General features: G+C 43.0%; 1 protein-coding gene across 2 annotated transcripts in view; it reads right to left on the reverse strand.

Annotated features, from left to right (window-relative positions):
• The window catches only part of LOC126272913 (uncharacterized), a 243,142-nt gene that overhangs the window by 86,914 nt on the left and 135,076 nt on the right, over nucleotides 1-21,152 (reverse strand). For both annotated transcript variants that reach the window (XM_049976187.1, XM_049976198.1), the window contains exon 2: nucleotides 4,850-5,192. In XM_049976187.1, the coding sequence (XP_049832144.1) occupies nucleotides 4,850-5,192 (343 nt within the window). The remainder of the gene's footprint in view (nucleotides 1-4,849; nucleotides 5,193-21,152) is intronic.

Here is a 21,152-nt window from a genome sequence, read left to right on the forward strand (position 1 = left end):
GTAAAGGAGTTTTGCTATTTAGGAAGTAAAATAACTGATGATGGTCGAAGTAGAGAGGATATAAAATGTAGACTGGCAATGGCAAGGAAAGCGTTTCTGAAGAAGAGAAATTTGTTAACATCGAATATAGATTTATGTATCAGGAAGTCGTTTCTGAAAGTATTTGTTTGGAGTGTAGCCATGTATGGAAGTGAAACATGGACGATAACTAGTTTGGACAAGAAGAGAATAGAAGCTTTCGAAATGTGGTGCTACAGAAGAATACTGAAGTTAAGGTGGATAGATCACGTAACTAATGAGGAGGTATTGAATAGGATTGGGGAGAAGAGAAGTTTGTGGCACAACTTGACTAGAAGAAGGGATCGGTTGGTAGGACATGTTTTGAGGCATCAAGGGATCACAAATTTAGCATTGGAGGGCAGCGTGGAGGGTAAAAATCGTAGAGGGAGACCGAGAGATGAGTACACTAAGCAGATTCAGAAGGATGTAGGTTGCAGTAGGTACTGGGAGATGAAGCAGCTTGCACAGGATAGAGTAGCATGGAGAGCTGCATCAAACCAGTCTCAGGACTGAAGACAACAACAACAACAACTTATTGCCTTGGAATTCTCTTGTTGATTCCAAGAGGATAGGGAGGGTTGAACGAAGAAAGTGGAGACTGTCTAAACTGAGTAAAGTTATTGACGTATTTCAAAAACATGTGCGTTGGAAAAGTGAAATGTGTGTTAAATCTAATGGGACTTAACTGCTAAGGTCATCAGTCCCTAAGCTTACACACCACTTAACCTTAATTATCCTAAGGACAAACACACACACACCCATGCTCGAGGGAGGATTCGAACCTCCACCGGGACCAGTCGCACAGTCCTTGACTGCAGTGCCTAAGACCGCTCGACTAATCGCGCGCGGCTGTGCGTTGAAAGAAGGCCAATGAAATGTTATGAGAGTTTCCAACATGACACCTGACGAACAGCAGACATACACTTTTGGATAAAGATCTTCAAGAAGAGCTGGTTTAGAGTTTTCTTGCTATGGAAACTCCTTCAAGCTTACTGGCAATGATTTGTGAAGAATGACTATCAATTGGGAGAGTGTTACACACCCTTTCAAAGACGATATTTATGTTATATGTTATGTTTTCTCCCATTTAATACCATCTATGTGGGTAATATGGAGGGTTGATCCCTCTTTTCTTAGTCGTATTTTGATTATTTGCACGTGAAAACCGGTTTTGGCAGCTGATTTTGGAACTTGCAAAATAAATTTTAAGGTGTTTTTTCATAATAGCTTTTCGTTTATTTCCTGTCACTAAAATGTAAATGGTACATAACATTATACAGAAAATATTACATGCTATTAAGACACAGTTTTAACTATTTTCTATTTTTCAGTAAAATCGAAATGTGAGCCTGCTTTTAGGCACTTTCCTCTCCAAATGTCATTGCTGCTAGTCCATTCTCAGCAATTTAAGCTGAAGGCTAAGTTGCTGCCTAACCACACCCATGGGAATCGGGACATGTCGGAAAAACAGTAAAATATTTGTAGCAAATATCAATACAGATATCATTGCTGCTATCAGAATCAGTCACAAATGTGAAGATGTGACCTTTAGTCACGGTATTTTAAATACACATCCAAACTGAACTTTGTTGAAAAGTTCTTCTGGTTCAATATGTTGGCAGTTTATTTATACCAGTTTACCGTTTTATTTCAAGTACCTCTCATTGCTTTACTTAAATACAGGGTGGTTCAAAAAGAATACCACAACTTCAAAAATGTGTATTTAATGAAAGAAACATAATATAACCTTCTGTTATACATCATTACAAAGAGTATTTAAAAAGGTTTTTTTCACTCAAAAACAAGTTCAGGGATGTTCAATATGGCCCCCTCCAGACACTCGAGCAATATCAACCCGATACTCCAACTCGTTCCACACTCTCTGTAGCATATCAGGCGTAACAGTTTGGATAGCTGCTGTTATTTCTCGTTTCAAATCATCAATGGTGGCTGGGAGAGGTGGCCGAAACACCGTATCCATAACATACCCCCATAAGAAAAAATCGCAGGGCGTAAGATCAGATCAGGGCTTCTTGGAGGCCAGTGATGAAGTGCTCTGTCACGGGCTGCCTGGCGGCCGATCCATCGCCTCGGGTAGTTGATGTTCAGGTAGTTACGGACAGATAAGTGCCAACTGCTGGAATATGAATTATTGTGCTTCTTGTTCGAGCTGAGGGAACAGCCAATTCTCTAACATCTCCAGATACTGTAGTCCAGTTACTTCGAAGAAAAAGGGACCAAAAACTTTATTGGCTGAAATGGCACAGAAAACGTTCACCTTAGGCGAGTCACGTTCATACTAAGTTGTTTCCCGCGGATTCTCAGTGCCCCATATACAGACAATGTGACGGTTGACATTCCCGTTAGTGTGGAAAGTTGCTACATCACTAAACACAATCGTAAAAAAACGAAAGATTCATCTGTTTCCATTTGAGCAAGGATAAAATCACAGAAATCGATTCCTTTAATCTTATCAGCTGCAGACAGTGCTTGAACCAATTTCAGACGTAAGGTTTCATAACTAACCTTTTTCGTAGGACTCTCCATACAGTTGATTGTGGAATTTTCAGCTCTCTGCTAGCTCTGCGAGTCTATTTTCCTGGGCTGCGAACAAATGCTTGCTGGATTCGTGCTACATTTTCATCACTCGTTCTCGGCCGTCCAGAACTTTTCCCTTTGCACAAACATCCATTCTCTGTAAATTGTTTATACTAACGTTTAATACACCACTTATCAGGAGGTTTAACACCATACTTCGTTCGAAATGCACGCTGAACATCTGTCCTCGATTCACTTCTGCCGTACTCAATAACACAAAAAGCTTTCTATTGAGCGGTCGCCATCTTAGCATCAACTGACGCTGACGCCTAGACAACAGCGCCTAAAGCGAACAAATGTACAACTAAATGAAACTTTATAGCTCCCTTAATTCGCCGACAAATAGTGCTTAGCTCTGCCTTTTGTCGTTGCAGAGTTTTAAATTCCTAAAGTTGTGGTATTCTTTTTTAATCACCCTGTACTGTCTCAAAGCTATTGTTTATTATGTGGAAAAGTAACAACAATGAATGTCTTGTTTGTGTAGTTTATCAAAATAAGAAAGCATAGACAAACAACTATAATGGGTCGCTTTGATAATTAATTGATTAACTTCCATTTGTTTAAATTCAATTAGTAAAAGGCTCAAGATTAAAGTAACTTCAGTCACACGACTATTAGCCTTAATTTTTGTTTTGCAAAGTTCGCAAAGTATTGTTTAAAAAAGAAGTCAATAAAGGTCTTGGTAGTTTCATTCTCGTATAAAAAGCAATCATAGCATTTCAGGCATTATGAATTCATTAACTGTTCCAAGCTGAATGAAGTCTTATTTTCTAAATCCCCATCTTCAAGACGCGTCGACCAGAATTACCAAGTGGAGTAACGACCTTCAGGAGGAAAATTCTCAGAGTTAAGTTAATATGTTTTGCTAGCCCAGTGTTGAATGAAGTCGCTGTGTTCGAGAGAGAAATATCAATTATCATAACGATTATGGCAGTGAAGTGAAGTGTATACTTTGTTTCCGGGTCCAACGATCCGCTAGTTTACCCGCTAAACGCTCATGAAGAAGTACGATACCCTACTTAATATACAGACAGGTACAAACACGGTTAACAATAGCACGAGTTTATTCTAAAATACCGTTCAGATTGTTAATATTATTTTTAAGAGCGAGTTCTAGGAAGGTCACGCAGCTTGAAAGGCGCGACCTCACAATCGTAATAAAAGAGAATAAGAGGACACTACAATAGGGACCATGCACTCATATCTGAAGGAACAGATACCGTTGACAACCTAAAACTGCATTAAACACGTATAATGAAGGTGTGACAAAGTCACGTAGGAGGCTAGTGACCATTCTAATGAATATTCGTAGATCTGTAGTTAAGCTGGCTAGGTGGAATAAGAAGACCGGGAAGTAGTTTGTCATGTCAATGTTACATGTGCAACTAGCAACGCTCTTGTCCTTGTGCTACCTTCGTACTTGGGTTTCTGAAGATGGAAATAATTCCGCAGCGCGTAATGCATACTTTGTGATCAAGATAGTCATTCTTCACTTGCTGTATGCCAGTTTGACTACAAATCTACGCAAATTGCAAACAGCAATTGCACATCAGCTTTACCATTAGTCAGAAACACATGCAAACATGTGCCGGACGGAGGCTCGAGGTCGTATTTTCCGCTTATCGCGAACGGTCACCTCAACAACTTCGGCTAGCCCAGCACGCCTCTGAGATCGATCTAAGCTTCCCAGAGTCTCGTCTTCTACTGCTCGCACATTACGCGATTCCTGCACAGGAGAACAATGTTTTGTTTGTCAGTTTGTCTTTCCTTTGGCATGAAATGCAGTTATTGTAGTGTCTGCATTTTACAGTGTATGTAGTTCCGTGTAAATTATGCATGTTTGTCTGATGCGCATTTGCATCTAACTTCACAGACACTGTAAAATACAGCCACTGGAATAACTCTATTCCATGCCAAAGCAAAGGCAAACTGACAACGCATTGTTGTTCCCTGTTCCAGATTCACAATGTGCAATCAGTATGGGAGAGACAGTGGGACATGTGGAAGTTGGGACCGGTCCTGGAACGGTGTACGGACAGCCGAAGTGCTTAAGGCAATTACTCGCGGTAAGTGAAAAATCCGTGTTGGAGGCCGGGTCCGGCACAAATTGTCCTGTGTTTCTAGTAAATGGCACTGCTGACTGCGAATACATTTGACGTGCTATGTTCGTTGCACAGGAATCTACACTAACCTCCCATGTAGAGGGCGAGTGAGGCGACGGCGGTGACTGCGAGCACGCAGCACACGGAGGCGACGACAAGCAGCGTGGTGCAGACGGCGCCGGCAGCCGAAGGCGACGAGTCGCTGCGGCGCTTGTGGGGCGGCGGGGCGGCGGCGGGGGCGGCGGGGGCGGACCGCAGCCAGGAAGCGCCGGGCCGCTCCTGCCAAAGGACCCAGGAGGACGCGGCCGAGCGGTCCGACAGCGACGGCCACGAGGGCGCTCGTGTGCTGCCCGCCGCCGAGGCGGGGGCGGCGGAGGCGGAGGCGCGCGCCCACGGCGACGGCGACGGCTTCCACTCCTGGCAGCGCCAGTCCTGCCACACACACGAACACAGCCTTGCAGACGACTTGCACTCCACACGTCGTCGCCGTCCTGTCGAAGCTCTCTGACAAAAAAGGATGTTAACCACCGAGAAGCGGAGGAGGAAATGAAAACTTCATGATGTGGTAGTGGTAGTAGCAGCTTTATTCATCCGTAGATCTCTTTTTACAAGGATATAAGACATGTCAAAGTATTTACAAATTTAGATCAATTTAAAATAAGCCAATTCGTATACACATATAGTTACAGACTTCTAGTTAGAGACAATCGTTAGATTTACTCCTGGTATACATATGTTGTTTCATAACACTTCACTCACCCCCCCCCCCCCCCCCCCCCCCCACACACACACACGCACACACACACACGTGATCTCTGCGCCATTTTCTGTACCGCAACTTCCCATTTGCTATCCTGAAAAACTGAGTCAGCATCCCTCCATAATGAGTGAGATGTTCAGCTCAGAAAGAGGAAGAGGTGTTTGTATTGTGGCATGCATAGCTTAGGGGTAAGTATTTCTAGAATGGAAAAAAGAAGGAAAAAAACAAAGTGAAGGTGTTATGTGGAATGTTGGATGTTTTATAATAATAATAATAATAATTATTATTATTATTATTTATTTGTGTAACAATTTTTATCACACTCTTACTCTGTTTTAGCTAAGTAATCCTTGAATGTATAAAATGTATTGCGTAACAGGCACTTTTTAGCTGCCTTTTTAAATACATGTATTTTTGCTATTTCTTTAATCTCTTTTGGTAATTTATTGTACAGTTTTATTCCTTATAGAAAATGCTGTTTTAAGTTTTATGTTTATGTTTATTTTTCTTGGTAAATGGAAGTTGAGTCTCTCTCTTGTTGCATGGTCATGGACAGAGCTGTTCGTGCAGTAATTACCAATGTTATTTTTGATGTGTACAACTGACTGGTAAATGTATTCATATGGATCAGTTAAAATCCCCAGTGTTCTGAACAGATCTTTACAGTGAGATCGATTAGTATTTTTGGTTATTATTCTTATGGCTCTTTTCTGGAGTTTGAAAATTGTGTTCATATTTTGTGCATTTGTTCCCCAAAAAAGAATGCCATAGCTAAGAACTGAGTGTACATATGAATGATATGTAACTGAAACACACTGCATGTTACACACTGATGATAGGATTCTAAGGGCCTAACATGCTGATGACATTCTGTTTGCAAGCACCTTTGTGTGTTCACACCACTTCGACTGAGAATCAATATTCATTCCTAGAAATTTTGCATTTGTTACACGGTCTATAGAGGTGCCATCTACATTTAATTTAACATTGTCATTTTTCCTCTTCAAACTGAATTCATGGCATTAGTTCTCTTTATGTTCAATGTCACTTTCTTGCTTATTGACCAATCGTAAACTTCCTTGAGAGTTTCATTTGCTTTCTCTGCAAGGAGTTCTCTCGTTTCCTCAGTGACTATAATATTACTGTCATCAGCGAAGAGTATTTTTTCACCATGATTAACACTGCTGGGAAAGTCATTGATGTATCTCAGGAACAGTATGATCCTAATATCCTAGCTTCCGGGACCCCTATATTAATGTATTTTGGTTTTGATAAGTGTTTTACTAAATGTTAGGCCTATTTGAAGTATGTGTTATCTGTACTCTTTGTACCCTATCTGTCAGGTATGATCGAAACCAGTCATTAGCCACTCCTCTTATTCCTAATGCTTCTAATTTATTTATTAGAATCTTATGGTCGACTGTATCAAACGCCTTAGAAAGATCCAAAAATATGCCTGTGTGACACGCATCTTTATCGAGAACATCAAGTACAACTTCTGTGAATTCTACTATGGCCGACTCCGTATTTTTGCCACTTCGGAAACCAAATTGTGATTCGCTTAAAAATTGTATTTATTCAGGTAATTCATTAATTTGTCTCTCAAAATTGCTTGTATTAATTTTTGAGAATGTTGACAGCAGGGAAATGGGCCGGTAATTTTTTATGTCTTTTGCATTACCTTTCTTAAGCAAAGGTACAACTCTTGCCTGATTGCTCTGGAAATATCCCTGAAGTGAAGGATTCATTTATTATATTTGTTAAGGGGCCTTGTATAATGCCTATGCATTGTTTCAGTACACACATTGGTACTTCATCTAAGCCTACTGACTTTTTACTCATGGGTTGAGAAGGTATGAAATGCTATTTCAATGGTTGCAAAATCGAGTCATATTAACGTGTAACTTTGCAGTATGAGCACACATCAGTCTGAAGTGGCGGCTGCCTCGGGACTGGATGCATGCACTCATTCAGTTGCGGACGGAGTCTTAAATCAGTAGCTTTCTATGCTGAGGCAAGCTGGCTGTTGCAACTGGTCTTTGATATCCTGGGTACCGGTATTTGGACGGAGTTGACGTGAGAGCTGGTCCAGCTGGTCCCAGATACGTTCTACAGGTGTGGGGATCTTGCTGGCCCCTGGAGTACTTCAACGTCACACGGACATATGCCAAGTGTAGAAGACCACTGACCTGTTGAAAAATGACATCACGTTACTGTCGCATGAAAGATAACACATGCGGACTCGCTCAGCATGGTCATACGGGATCGTGCAGAACCGTGATTCATCGCCGAACACAGTGGGACGCCATTCATCCATTCATCAGCAGTCCATGCTTGCTGGTCACAGCAAGTCTCGAAATGCAGCCCTTCGTGTTGCGGTGTTAAAGACAGCCTACGGATGGTACGGTAATACCGTAGTCCTGCTACTAAGCTTCTGACCATTGTTCTCTGTTAGCAAACGCAGATCTGTAAAGGTTACGATGTGATTGGTGGATAATTCGGTGATCCTCCCGTGTGGTAATCTGACGTGGTCGATTGGGAAGACTACTATGCCTGCCCTCACGATCCCAAGCAATCTAAAGTCGGGTAACTGTCACTTCTGAATGCCCCAAAAATTTGGATATTGTGCGACTGTACCATCCGGCCAAAAGGAGACACTCAAACTCTGTCAGGTGCTTATAACGCTCTTACACACGAGCACGCAGCATCTACGTGTCCTTCACAGCTGTCACTCAATATCTGACACTTTACACGTTTCGTATATACTCAACCAGGCCTTATAATAACACTAAACATACAGGATGTTACAAAAAGATACACCCAAACTTTCAGGAAAGTTTCCTCACACGCAAAGAAAGAAAATTTGTTATGTGGACATGTGTCCGGAAACTCTTCTTTCCATGTTAGAGCTCATTTTATTACTTCTCTTCAAATCACATTAATCACGGAATGGAAACACACAGCAACAGAACGTACCAGCGTGACTTCAAACACTTTGTTACAGGAAATGTTCAAAATGTCCGCCGTTAGCGAGGATACATGCATCCACCCTCCGTCGCATGGAATCGCTGATGCGCTGATGCAGCCCTGGAGAATGGCGTATCACAGCCGTCCACAATACGAGCACGAAGAGTCTCTACATTTGTTACCGGGGTTGCGTCGACAAGAGCTTTCAGATGCCCCCATAAATGAAAGTCAAGAGAGTTGAGGTAGGAGAGCTGGAGGCCATGGAATTGGTCCGCCTCTACCACTCCATCGGTCACCGAATCTGTTGTTGAGAAGCGGACGAACACTTCGACTGAAATGTGCAGGAGCTCCATCGTGCATGAACCATATGTTGTGTCGTACTTGTAAAGGCACATGTTCTAGCAGAACAGATAGATTATCCCGTATGAAATCATGATAACGTGCTCCATTGAGCGTAGGTGGAAGGACATGGGGCCCAATCAAGACATCAACAACAATGCCTGCCCAAACGTTCACAGAAAATATGTGTTGATGACGTGATTGCACAATTGCGTGCGGATTCTCGTCAGTCCACACGTGTTGATTGTGAAAATTGACAATTTGATCACGTTGGAATGAAGCCTGATCCGTAAAGAGAACATTTGCACTGAAATGAGGATTGACATATTGTTGGATGAATCATTCGCAGAAGTGTACCCTTGGAGGCCAACCAGCTGCTGATAGTGCCTACACACGCTGTACATGGTACGGGAACATCTGGTTCTCCCGTAGCACTCTGCATACAGTGACGTGGTCAACGTTACCTTGTACAGCAGCAACTTTTCTGACGCTGACATTAGGGTTATCGTCAACCGCACGAAGAATTGCCTCGTCCATTGCAGGTGTCCTCGTCGTTCTAGGTCTTCCCCAGTCGCGAGTCATAGGCTGGAATGTTCCGTGATCCCGAAGACGCCGATCAATTGCTTCGAACGTCTTCCTGTCGGGACACCTTCGTTCTGGAAATCTGTCTCGATACAAACGAACCGCGCCACGGCTATTTCCCCGTGCTAATCCATATATCAAATGGGCATCTGCCAACTCCGCATTTGTAAACATTGCACTGACTGCAAAACCACGTTCGTGATGAACACTAACCTGCTGATGCTACGTACTGATGTGCTTGATGCTAGTACTGTAGAGCAATGAGCCGCATGTCAACACAAGCACCGAAGTCGCCATTACCTTCCTTCAATTGGGCCAACTGGCGTTGAATCGAGGAAGTACAGTACATACTGACGAAACTAAAATGAGCTTTAACATGGAAATTAAGCATTTCCAGACATGTCCACATAACATCTTTTCTTTATTTGTGTGTAAGGAATGTTTCCTGAAAGTTTGGCAGTACCTTTTTGTAACACCCTGTATAATGCACAGTGCTGACCGTTCTACCTGTCACAGAGAATTTCAACTCAAACCAGTTACATATACGCCGACGCGATGGTGTGTACGTGTACAAAGCTACGTTTGCTTCCAACCCCGATGAAGGAGGAGATTTGTCACTTTAAGGCACTGCAGACGACGTAGAACTAGCACCAAGCTATTGTATGACCCTCCACCGTTGACGTACTAAATGCATAATATAACTTGGCTCTTTTGCAGGGGATGCTGGGAATGAAAGCAGGAGATCGACGTATTGCTTACTGGCTGCTGTGAGTGGAGGGGAAGGTGGAGGGGAAACAAACCCCGCCTCTTTCTCGCAAGGCGGGCAGTACACTGGAATAAATGTTGTATTCACAGTACCTACTTCTGTGCTACGGTATGTTATGTTCTTTAACACCTAAGGTTTGCGAAGGGCAGAAACATTCCATGTAGGCTGAAAATCATCCGACTTCTACAATTTCCTTCGGTTCTAGAGAGGGAGTGAGTTACATTGCGAGCCTAGAAAGTATGGCGAACGCGTGAAATCCTGCTCACTCTGTTCGTCCAAGAGACCCCGCAAGCAAAAATTACCTGCGTCCAGGTATATGTGGGGTTCGATATAGGTTCGCATTGCCGCCCAATAAACAACGTAGGAGCATACGGAATATCAGATCAATTCTGTGACTGGACTGAAGAGTTTCTAAGCAAACAGAAAACAACATGTCGTACATATAAATGACTTAGTGGATAAGCTCTCTAGTTCCATGTGACTTTTTGCCAATAATGCTGTTGTACACTGATGTCGTAATGCTAAAAAATTGTACGAGAAGGCAATAAGACCTGCAGAGAATCGGTGCTTGGAGTAAGGATTGGCAGTTGACCCTCAACACAAACAAATGTAACGTAATGCGCATAAATATGCGTTTTGTTCTGGTGGTCTTGAGTCCAGAGACTGATTTGATTCAGTTCTTCATGCTACTCTATCCTGTGCATGCTTCATCTCCCAGTATCTATTGTAACCCATATCCATCCGAATCTGCATAGTGTATTCATCACTTGGTCTCCCTCTACGACTTTAACCCTCCACGCTGCCCTCCATTACTAAACTGGTGATCCCTTGATGCCTCATAACATGTCCTACCAATCGATCCCTTCTTCTAGTCAAGTTGCGTCACAAATGTCTCTTCTCTCCTATTCTATTCAATACCTCCTCATTAGTTATGTGGCCTACCCATCTAATCTTCAGCATTTTTCTGTAGAACCACATTTCGAAAGCTTCTATTCTCTTCTTGTACAAACTATTTATCGTCCATGTTTCACTTGCATACATGGCCACTCTCCATACAAATACTTTCAGAACCGACTTCCTGACACACAAATCTATACTCGATGTTAACAAATTTCCCTTCTTCAGAAACGCTTTCCTTGCCATTGCTAGTCTACATTTTATATCCTCTCTCCTTCGACCACCATCAGTTATTTTGCTCCCCAAATAGCAGAACTCATTTACTACTTTCAGTGTCTCATTACCTGATCTAATTCCTTCAGCATCACCCGACTTAATTCCACTACATTCCATTATCCTCGTTTTGCTTTTGTTGATGTTCATCTTATATCCTCCTTTCAAGACACTGTCCATTCCGTTGAACTGCTCTTCCAGGTCCTTTGCTGCCTCTGAAGTTTGCGGATGACATTTTAATTTTTTCAAACTTTTCTTCTCCGTGGATTTTAATTCCTACTCCGAATTTTTCTTTTGTTTCCTATACTGCTTGCTCAATATACAGATTGAATAACATTGGGGAGGGGCTACAACCCTGTCTCACTCACTTCCCAATCACTGCTTCCATTTCGTGTCCCTCGACTCTTATAACTGCCATCTTGTTTCTGTAAAAATTTTAAATAGTTTTTCACTTCCTCTATTTTACTTCTGCCACCTTCAGAATTTGAAAGAGAGTATTCCAGTAAACATTGTCAAAAGCTTTCTCTAAGTCTACAAATGCTAGAAACGTAGGTTTGCCTTTTGTTAATCTAGCTTCTAAGATAAGACGTAGGGTCATTATTGCCTCACGTGTTCCAGTATCTCTACGGAATCCAAACTGATCTTCCCCGAGGTCCGCTTCTACCAGTTTTTCCATTCGTCTGTGAAGAATTCGAGTTAGTATTTTGCAACCATGACTTATTAAACTGATTGTTCAGTAATTTTCACATATGTCAACACCTGCTTTCTATGGGACTGGAATTATTATATTCTTCTTAAAGTGTGAGGGTAGTTCGGCTGTCTCATACATCTTGCTCACCAGATGGCAGAGTTTTGTCAGGGCTGGCTCTCCCAAGGTTGTCAGTAATTTTAGTGGAATGTTGTCTACTCCTGAGGCCTTGTTTCGACTTAGGTCTTTCAGCACTCTGTCAATGCTTAAAGATTAATTACTCTGTGATCACATGATTTCAGAACATTCACTGGAAGCTGTCACATTCACTAAATATCTAGGAGTGTGCTCACGAAGGACAACATAAAGGAGATAGCTTGTCAAACTCTCGCTCGATCAGTACTTTAATATAGCTTGTGAGGCTCTGATCCGTACCATATAGGATTGACAGAGGAAGTAGAAGTTCCAAAGGAGAGCGGCGCATTTCGTTAGCGGTTGATTTAATAAACGCGAAAGTGTCACGGAGATGCTCAGGCAACTATAGTAGCATACGCTGCAAGAGACGCTTTCTGTGTCACAGTGTGGCTCACTGTGAAAATTACGAGCGCTTACGTTCCTAGAAGAGTCACTGAATACATTGCTTCCTTCTAAGAGTTCCTTGAGGATAGTTTGAACGTAGGATTATCTCACATAGGTTTACCAGAAATCGTTCTTCCCCCGCATATTTCGGAACTTGAATATGAAAGGAGGCAAATAACAGTGGTACACGATGTCCGCCACACAACCTGAGATGGTTTACAGAGTGTAGATTTAGATGTAGCTGTAGACATGTGCCAGTGGTCTATACAGAACTAGCGCATTAACTTCGGTTGACGTGGGGCTGAGAGAATGGTAGAAGGGAACTACCTTATGGAGAGGTGCCCATGACCACACCTTGAATGAAGTTACCGGATTTGTTGCTTTACGACCCCGCATCTGTACAGATCGGCGAAAGGGCAGCGTCCTTAAAAGGGTCATTACAAACAGGGAGCGGAGAAGAGTGTCACGCCTTCTCAGTGGCAATCGGTTTCAAACCAGACTGGCACTGCTGCTGTCAGTAAATGCAGGTCCATCTCAATCAGTATTGAGCGAACACTGCTAAGGGAACTGCATGGAACGGACATCAGCAGTCCGGTACCTCGCAAAAGGTCATTGCTCACAGTGACACATGCCGTTGCATGTCTTCAATGGACCAAAAAATTTAGTGGAATCAAATGGCAAATAACCATGCCGAACAGCACTTTTCAACGACTAATTCATCAATACATATTACAATAAAAACACATTTTGTTTCACACTACAGACAGTTCGAAAGTAATTTATTTCGACAACAAACCTTAGACTTCTAAAAAGAACACAACTTGTTGGAACTTATTTACAACAAGAATAATCCCTTTTCTCTTCCCAGTAGAGCTACATTCCAAACAACACAGTAGTCTTTGCCTCACGCAAAACCGAAATCTTTTCTGATAAACTCGGTACGTCTAAACAAGTAATCGTGCTGCAAAATTGCTGGTAAAAATCGAATGTACATAAAAATGAGAGACCGACAAAGTAATATGAGACTGCGTTGCAAAAGAAATGTTCGTTGACACAGAGTAATCTTCAACAAATAAAAGGAAACATCTTATCACCCTACAAATATAATCCAGGGCCAATTTAAGTCACGTAAAAAGAATACCGAACCATCTATTTCGATTTTCGGAGAGTATTAGAGATCTGCTTGACTGCTATATGAACCACTATCGCTTAGCACAGAAATTTTGCAGTAATGACAGATTGAAATCTCTTGTCAGCCTGTTGGACGTGGCTGGTAAACGCTATGACACGAAATTTCTCAGTGAGGAGGAGATCGATGTTAGGTGCTACGTCAATGTTAGGTGCTACGTCAGATGCAAGGATTTATTCAACAGTGAAATTTCATTTTGTATGTACGCGCTATTAGGTGAAAGGAGTCAGTAATAACGCCCGGGCGTTGGAACATGATAGCTGGCTACGCGACTGCCAGTTTTACGCTGCAGTAAGATTAGTAGCCTACGCACAGGCGGTGAAACCCGATGAACGGTAAGAAATACCACAATGTAACAACTTCGATAAACAAGAAAACGTTTACAGTGCCCCACTTACTGTGAAAGAGAGTTGTAGTGTCGGTGTAGTTTGTAACGTTACTGCTTACACACGTCTTATGCGAAGAAACAAATGTTAATTATTTTCATTTGTATAGTCTTTTACAATACCATGCCATTCCATCCGGTACAGCCTGAATAGCCTTGCAAACTGAAGTCTGCACCATGAAATTTTCGCAGGTTTATTACTGTACACATATCGATCACCTACACCTACGGACTGGAAAACAACGTAGAGTGCACAGTAGAGCATACTTGCCGTAGTGCCAGTTGTTATGTCTTCTTTCCGTTCCATTGACATGTGGAGATCGGGAACAATGTGTGTTTAAACCCCTCTGTATGCACTATAATTAATCTAATCCTGCCCCCGCGGGGGCGACACCCTACGGGATTTTAGTATATTCCTAGGTTCATCATTTTGAGCTGGTTCTTGAAACTTTGTAAGTAGGTCTTCTCGGAATAGTTTCCGTCTATCCTTAGCATCTGTCAGCTGAGTTTCTTCAGTATCTTTGTGATTCGTTGATATCCAGAATCGGTATACCAATCAGGCAACATCGCCTTGAGCACTGACGCAATCATCCCACCGACGTACCAGGTTGAAGACATCTGTCTGGTAGAAAACCGTCTCTGCTGCTGGTAGTAATCCGTAACTGCCTGCTTCGCACCCTCGTCCGATAGGAATCCGACTCTTAAAGGTCTCTTAAGGGACTGAAGGCACGATGATGATTGGTTTTTGGAGCACTCAACTGCTTGGTCTTCAGCGCCCGTACAAAGTTCCAATTTTTACACAGTCCACTTCTTTTTCACAATCCAATATAGTCACTGTCACAAATGACGACGATGATGAAATGATGACGACAACACAAACACCCAGTGCCCGGGCAGAGAAAATCCCCAACCGGGCAGGGAATCGAACTCAGGACCCCGTGATCCAGAGGCAGAACGCTAGCCACTAGAGGGAGGCATGATAATCGTGTGGCGGAAGATTAGGACTGTATGGCATGTACTCGAGTGTCTCCCACTTAACTTGGCGTAACTTCTGCGTTACGACATTTGCGGTGTAGGGACGTTCATTATCATGGTGCAGTGCACCCAGCACAGAATTTGGCGCACCATTCCACAAAGGTGATTTCCGACAGACATGCATGCCCCACACACATTCTTCATTTTCCGATGGATATCTATCGGCGTTTGTCCTTGACAGCCAAGAAAAGAATAACAGCACTTTGGTCCTGTTTGGGCGCTTTCGGTAATAAAGTCACCATAATTCAAGTTTTCGCATTTACCGCATGCACGTCGGAGAGACACGAATGTCACACTAATCTCTTGCCAAAATGTCGGTGCATGTATACCATCGTCGGAGCCGCGCTACGTTGCATGTACGCTATAACAACGCCCTCTAACGGAAGCTCTGGGAAGACTGGTCCATTTTAAGAATGTTATTTTGATCTGTCGATGACTCTCCATTTAAGATAACATACTGCGCCCTCCATATGAAGAAATGATCAGTTTAGTCACAAATTTCGCTTGATAACCCATACGATCGTACTGGTGATAATAAAAGCGGTGTCGTACTGAGTCAATTGCTTTTTAGAAATCGAGAAATACTGCATTTTTCTGGATGCCTTTATTATAGCTTTATGGATGCAATGTGGTAAAATAGCGAGTTGAGTTTCTTCATGTTATTCCCCCAGGCGGTGGTCACGTATGGTCGGACTGGGTGACCGAAGAGACAGGCCACAGAATAGTCGCACTCCTTCAGTCCCTCCCACCCCCCTCTCCCCTCCTCTCCCATTCGACAACTTCCAAGCCTTGGCCGCCGTTGCCGTACTGTCGATGCTGGGAACTCGATAACAACGTGATAACTTGATAATTGGACGAAAAATAAATCTGATTCTTCTACAAGGAACCGCCATTACAAAAAATTGCACAAGTCACTGACGATGTGTGTTGTTTCACTGATCCATTATTACTGATATGGCATCCACTTTTTTTAGAGCGCAGTACGTGTAATCGGCGACAAAATCTTTGAAGGTACTGGAAAAAGCCTGCCATAATTTGCGAGGTGCCAATGCTGATAATCTCATGTTTGTAATCGTTGAAAATATCAAAATAAAGTCTGGAAAATTTGCAGAAACCAAATAATTGCGTATGGTACGGTGTGGTCAATGGTCGTAACTATTCAATCTACCAAGATATTTAAGAAACAATAGATTTCTAAACAAAAGTAGATACTTTTCATTGAAATTTTAGAATCCACCTGATCAACTACCTGATCAAAAGTTTGCCGACACCTTCTAGTGGACACTAACATGGGGTGTGGCTTGAACTCTTTTGGGGACATTTTCAATGAGGCGTCTGAATGTTTGTGGAGGAATAGTAGACCATTTTCCTTCAAGAGCCGAAGCCAGAGAAAGTAGTGATATTGGACTCTGGGTTATGGAGCGAGGTCGAAATTCTAACTCAGCCCAAAGCTGTTCCACTGGGTTCAGGTCTGGACTCGGGTCAGACCAGTCCATTTTTGGATGTTATTTTGCTTAGAGCATTGCATCCCAGATGCTGCTTTATGAGGGTGATTTGTCATGCTGATGCAATCAGTCATCGTCTCCGAAATGTTCCTCTACTGTACGTAATATAGAACGCTGTCAAATGTTTTCATACCCCTTCGCATTTACCCTTTTCTTAAGCGCAATAACGGGACCACACCCATTCCGAAAACCACTTTCACCCTACTTCACTGTTAGCACTACATATGTTGCAGGTAATGTTCTCCGAGCAGTCGACGATCCCAAACCCTTCCATCAGATTGCTCCAGGGTATAGCGTGTTTCATCATTCCAAATCACTCGTTTCCAGTCATCCACTGTTCTGTAACGTCGTTCTTTACTCAACCTCAAACTTCGCTGAGCACTCATTACAAAAATGTGCCTCTGGATCTTGTACCCCATTCTGTTATCTCCCCATGCACAGTCATTGTGCTACCTTCCGCTGATTATAAGCGATTTTTTTTTTACATCTATCCTTCGTAATGCCGAACGGTCCCTGTCCATCTGCACATGAGGTCTGACTGGTGTTAGCTTAACTGTGGTTGCTCCTTCGCGTTTCTGCTTCTCATTCACATAATCAACAGTGTCGCATAACCAATCTTAGTAGGGTTGAAAAGACCCTGACGGATTTCTTACTCAGGTGACACCCAATAACTAGTCCATGTTGGATGCCAATGAGCTGTCCTTTCTGACCCATTCTTCAGTTATTGCTTCTCTACTGACTACACAGTACTCGCCGCCTCCTTCTATACTGACAGATCCGCCTCTTGTGACACCTAGTGGTCAATTCCGCCTTACATAGGGATGTCTGGATACTATCGATCAGAGAAAGTGTGTAAAAAAAAGACTGAACCCTAAATGATATGGTTCGCGACGTTGTGTGTTGGAAGTCATTTAGACGAAGACGAAGACGAAGACGAAGACGAAGACGAAGACGAAGACGAAGACGAAGACGAAGACGAAGACGAAGACGAAGACGAAGACGAAGACGAAGACGAAGACGAAGACGAAGACGAAGACGAAGACGAAGACGAAGACGAAGACGAAGACGAAGACGAAGACGAAGACGAAGACGAAGACGAAGACGAAGACGAAGACGAAGACGAAGACGAAGACGACTATGATTGGTTTGTGGGGCGCTCAACTGCGCGGTCATCAGCCCCGTACAAATTCCCAATTTGTACACAGACTAATCTAGCCACTTTCACGAATGATGATGGAGACAACACAAACACCCAGTCCTCAGGCAGACAAAAATCCCCAACTCGGCCGGGAATCAAACCCGGGACATCATGATCCAGAAGTAGCAACGCTAGGCACTAGACTACGAGCTACGGACCAAGTCGTTTGGAAGGGACAAGATACATCGGACGAAGGTGTTTGTTGGAGAGTTGCTACAGGGTCGATATGGCTAGTGGATTTTAGGAAGGTGAGAGCCTGCGCTGGCTGGGCGCTGGAGCGGTGAGTGCCCCCTAGCAAACCTGTCCGGGATGAGCGCTGAGGAGGCGGATAGGCGGATGGCAGGCGGCGCTGCCCTTCCCGAAGGCCGGCGCAGCTCGCACGTGCAGCCAGCACGTACACGTGCACGCCGCCGCTACCTGCTGCCAGGCTGCGACTTGGAGTCCGCACCTGTATGCACGGTGTTTCACAATTTCTGTTACGGGCTTCCCGTGGTTTGGAGAGAACTTAGTTGAAATTTTGATCAGGTACTAATGCTCGGAAATGTACCATTTGCTTGTAAAGGAAGTTTGAAAATCTGATCTCTTTCAAATTCCGAGCTTTATGGTACGCAAGCAGTGGGCACAATGAGCTCTCACCTGTATGTTCTCCAGAAGGCCAAGTCACGATCAATGTTTCGAGTACTCGTCGTTGGGTTCCCTACTGCGAGACGAAGGATGAAAGTGTACCTCGTCCGTGGAGCACCAGCCAACCCTCCTAGCTGCGAAACTAACAGTTTCTCGCAGCTGTCATTGTAACCGGACGAAGGTGGTATGTGACTTCATAACTATAAAAGGGACTGAGACGTCTCCCTCCCCTTAGTCAATTTGTTTGCGTACCGTGAAGAAGATTATTTGGAAGCTATCCGATCTTAAAATATATGTTATATTCAAACGGACCATTTTTGCACATGGGTTCCTTATCAAAACTTATTTTGTTGAGTCCCGTATGCAACTCCTAGAAGCCTGTAATAAGAATTGTGAACTTGTTGTATACAGTAGGCTTGTCTCTTCCAGAAGAGAAGCAAATTTATTTTGGCTGAACGATATCTCCTTCTCATCTGGCAATTTCATTGGACATCATAGTCAAAGAACTTGTATTTACAACAATATTGTTGTATAACTACACGACAGTGACCTAAACAACGGTTACAATTTTTCTGAATACAATGTTACAATAAAGTGTCCCGTGATATTTTCAACTCCGAGTCACTGAAAAAAAGATAGCAACCGGTCATTTTTTTCTCAAATAACACGTTACCTGTGTTTACCTCCAAGATTATTCTACAGCTTCTTCTGATCTATATACGTATTTCGATAATGTGAGTTATTTTCGGCAATGATAGCATCATTCGACGACGCCGGCCGGAGTGGCCGAGCGGTTCTAGGCGCTACAGTCTGGAACCGCGCGATCGCTGGTTCGAATTCTGCCTCGGGCATGGATGTGTGTGATGTCCTTAGGTTAGTTACGTTTAAGTAGTTCTAAGTTCTAGGGGACGGATGACCTCAGCAGTTAGGTCCCATAGCGCTCAGAGCCATTTGAACCATTTCATCATTCCACGTCATTTTGCTCTCATAGAGACGTTTCTCCCAAGGTCGTTGTGTGACAGCACTTGTAAGTAGTCAAACGTGGCAAAAAACTCCGCTTCAGCGATCAGTAAAAGAAGGCACGTGTCATCTATTCTAAAATGAAAACAATTATCTATTTACAGTACTATTTCCAGACTCAGTCATAGTACCCAACCACAATATTATTGTACTTTGCCTCCTGTGACCATTATCGGAGACAGTCTGTGATTTTATAGTAAAATACTACAGTAGTGACTAAGAAACATGCGTTGCTTTTGTGAATGATTTCAAGACAGCTGTGCATATACTATCAAACGCTTCAGTGTGGCCTCATAAAATATCACGATAAAAATTCACGTAAGACGACCGAATCGTCCTCACTCCCAGGTGTAAAAATATTGCGGTAGACTAATATAGCTTTTTACCAAGCGTTATATAGAAAAGAATTGACCCTACTGTGGCTCTTTTGAACTTTCAACGTATCACGTGGGGCAGTAATACGACTCACTCGCATACAGGGCAAAAGGGATTTAAATCCCATCAGAGCACCCAGATTCGGATTTTACATGTTTCTTCTTAGTCACGTTGCTTCAAAAAGGCCCCACAGGTACCTTCCCTGTATTTGCGCAGCTGAATTTACTGATATCGAAATTCGGCTTTGAACCGTGATGTAAAATGATGCGACTTGTGATGTCATACGTCCATAAACAGAGATAAAAGAGAAAGCTGTCCATACTTACTTTGGCTATTATAGGTACAACCGAATGGGGCAAGTGGAGGGTAATGGCACAAGCAAATAACCCTAATAAACATAGGTCCGGAAGCCACTGATTTCCCCGATGCAACGTATGCCCAAGTGCAGTTGCGTCAGTGCTATAACAAAATGGCTCTGAGCACTATGGGACTTAACATCTGTGGTCATCAGTCCCCTAGAACTTAGAACTACTTAAACCTAACTAACTTAAGGACATCAATACAGCCATGGGCGAGGCAGGATTCGAACCTGCGACCGTAGCAGACGCGCGGTTCCGGACTGAGCGCCTAGAACCGCTAGACCACTTTGTAAACTGCTCTCCTTTGATTTTATCATCAATTCGAATACCTAAGTACTGATAAATAGCATCTCGCCACTATCACGGCCTCTCAAATCCCCCCGCCATGAACTGGTTGGACTTTTTTGTGGGGATGTTTAAAGGCTTTAGTGTATTCCAGCCCTGTTGACAGCGTCAATGAAGCTCGGAAACGGACTGTGGATAGCTGTCAGTGCATGCGGAACACACATGGGATTTTTAAACATGTACAGGCATCGACGATGAGATGTGCTGAAACCTGCTTCATGTGAACGGTGGCTACGTGGAGCTCTTGTTGTGATGTGTTTGCTCTCAAGTGCATAATTGCATTTTGGATACTTGAGGATTCTGTTATAAGATGTTCATCAACTCAGTGGTAATACGTCGGCTTCCTGGTCTATCTTTATTATGATTATTTGATTTTTTTTTTTTTTTTTGCTGTCGTCTACTCGCCTATTAATTTCGTACGTATAACAGTCAATAGTCAGAACTGTAATAGTAAAATATTCAAACCTGGTATATTATCGCTTTGGAATTTAGGTTGTAGTGACAGA

Source organism: Schistocerca gregaria, chromosome 1 (genome assembly GCF_023897955.1).
Source record: "Schistocerca gregaria isolate iqSchGreg1 chromosome 1, iqSchGreg1.2, whole genome shotgun sequence".
In the NCBI taxonomy this organism is placed as follows: Eukaryota; Metazoa; Arthropoda; class Insecta; order Orthoptera; family Acrididae; genus Schistocerca; species Schistocerca gregaria.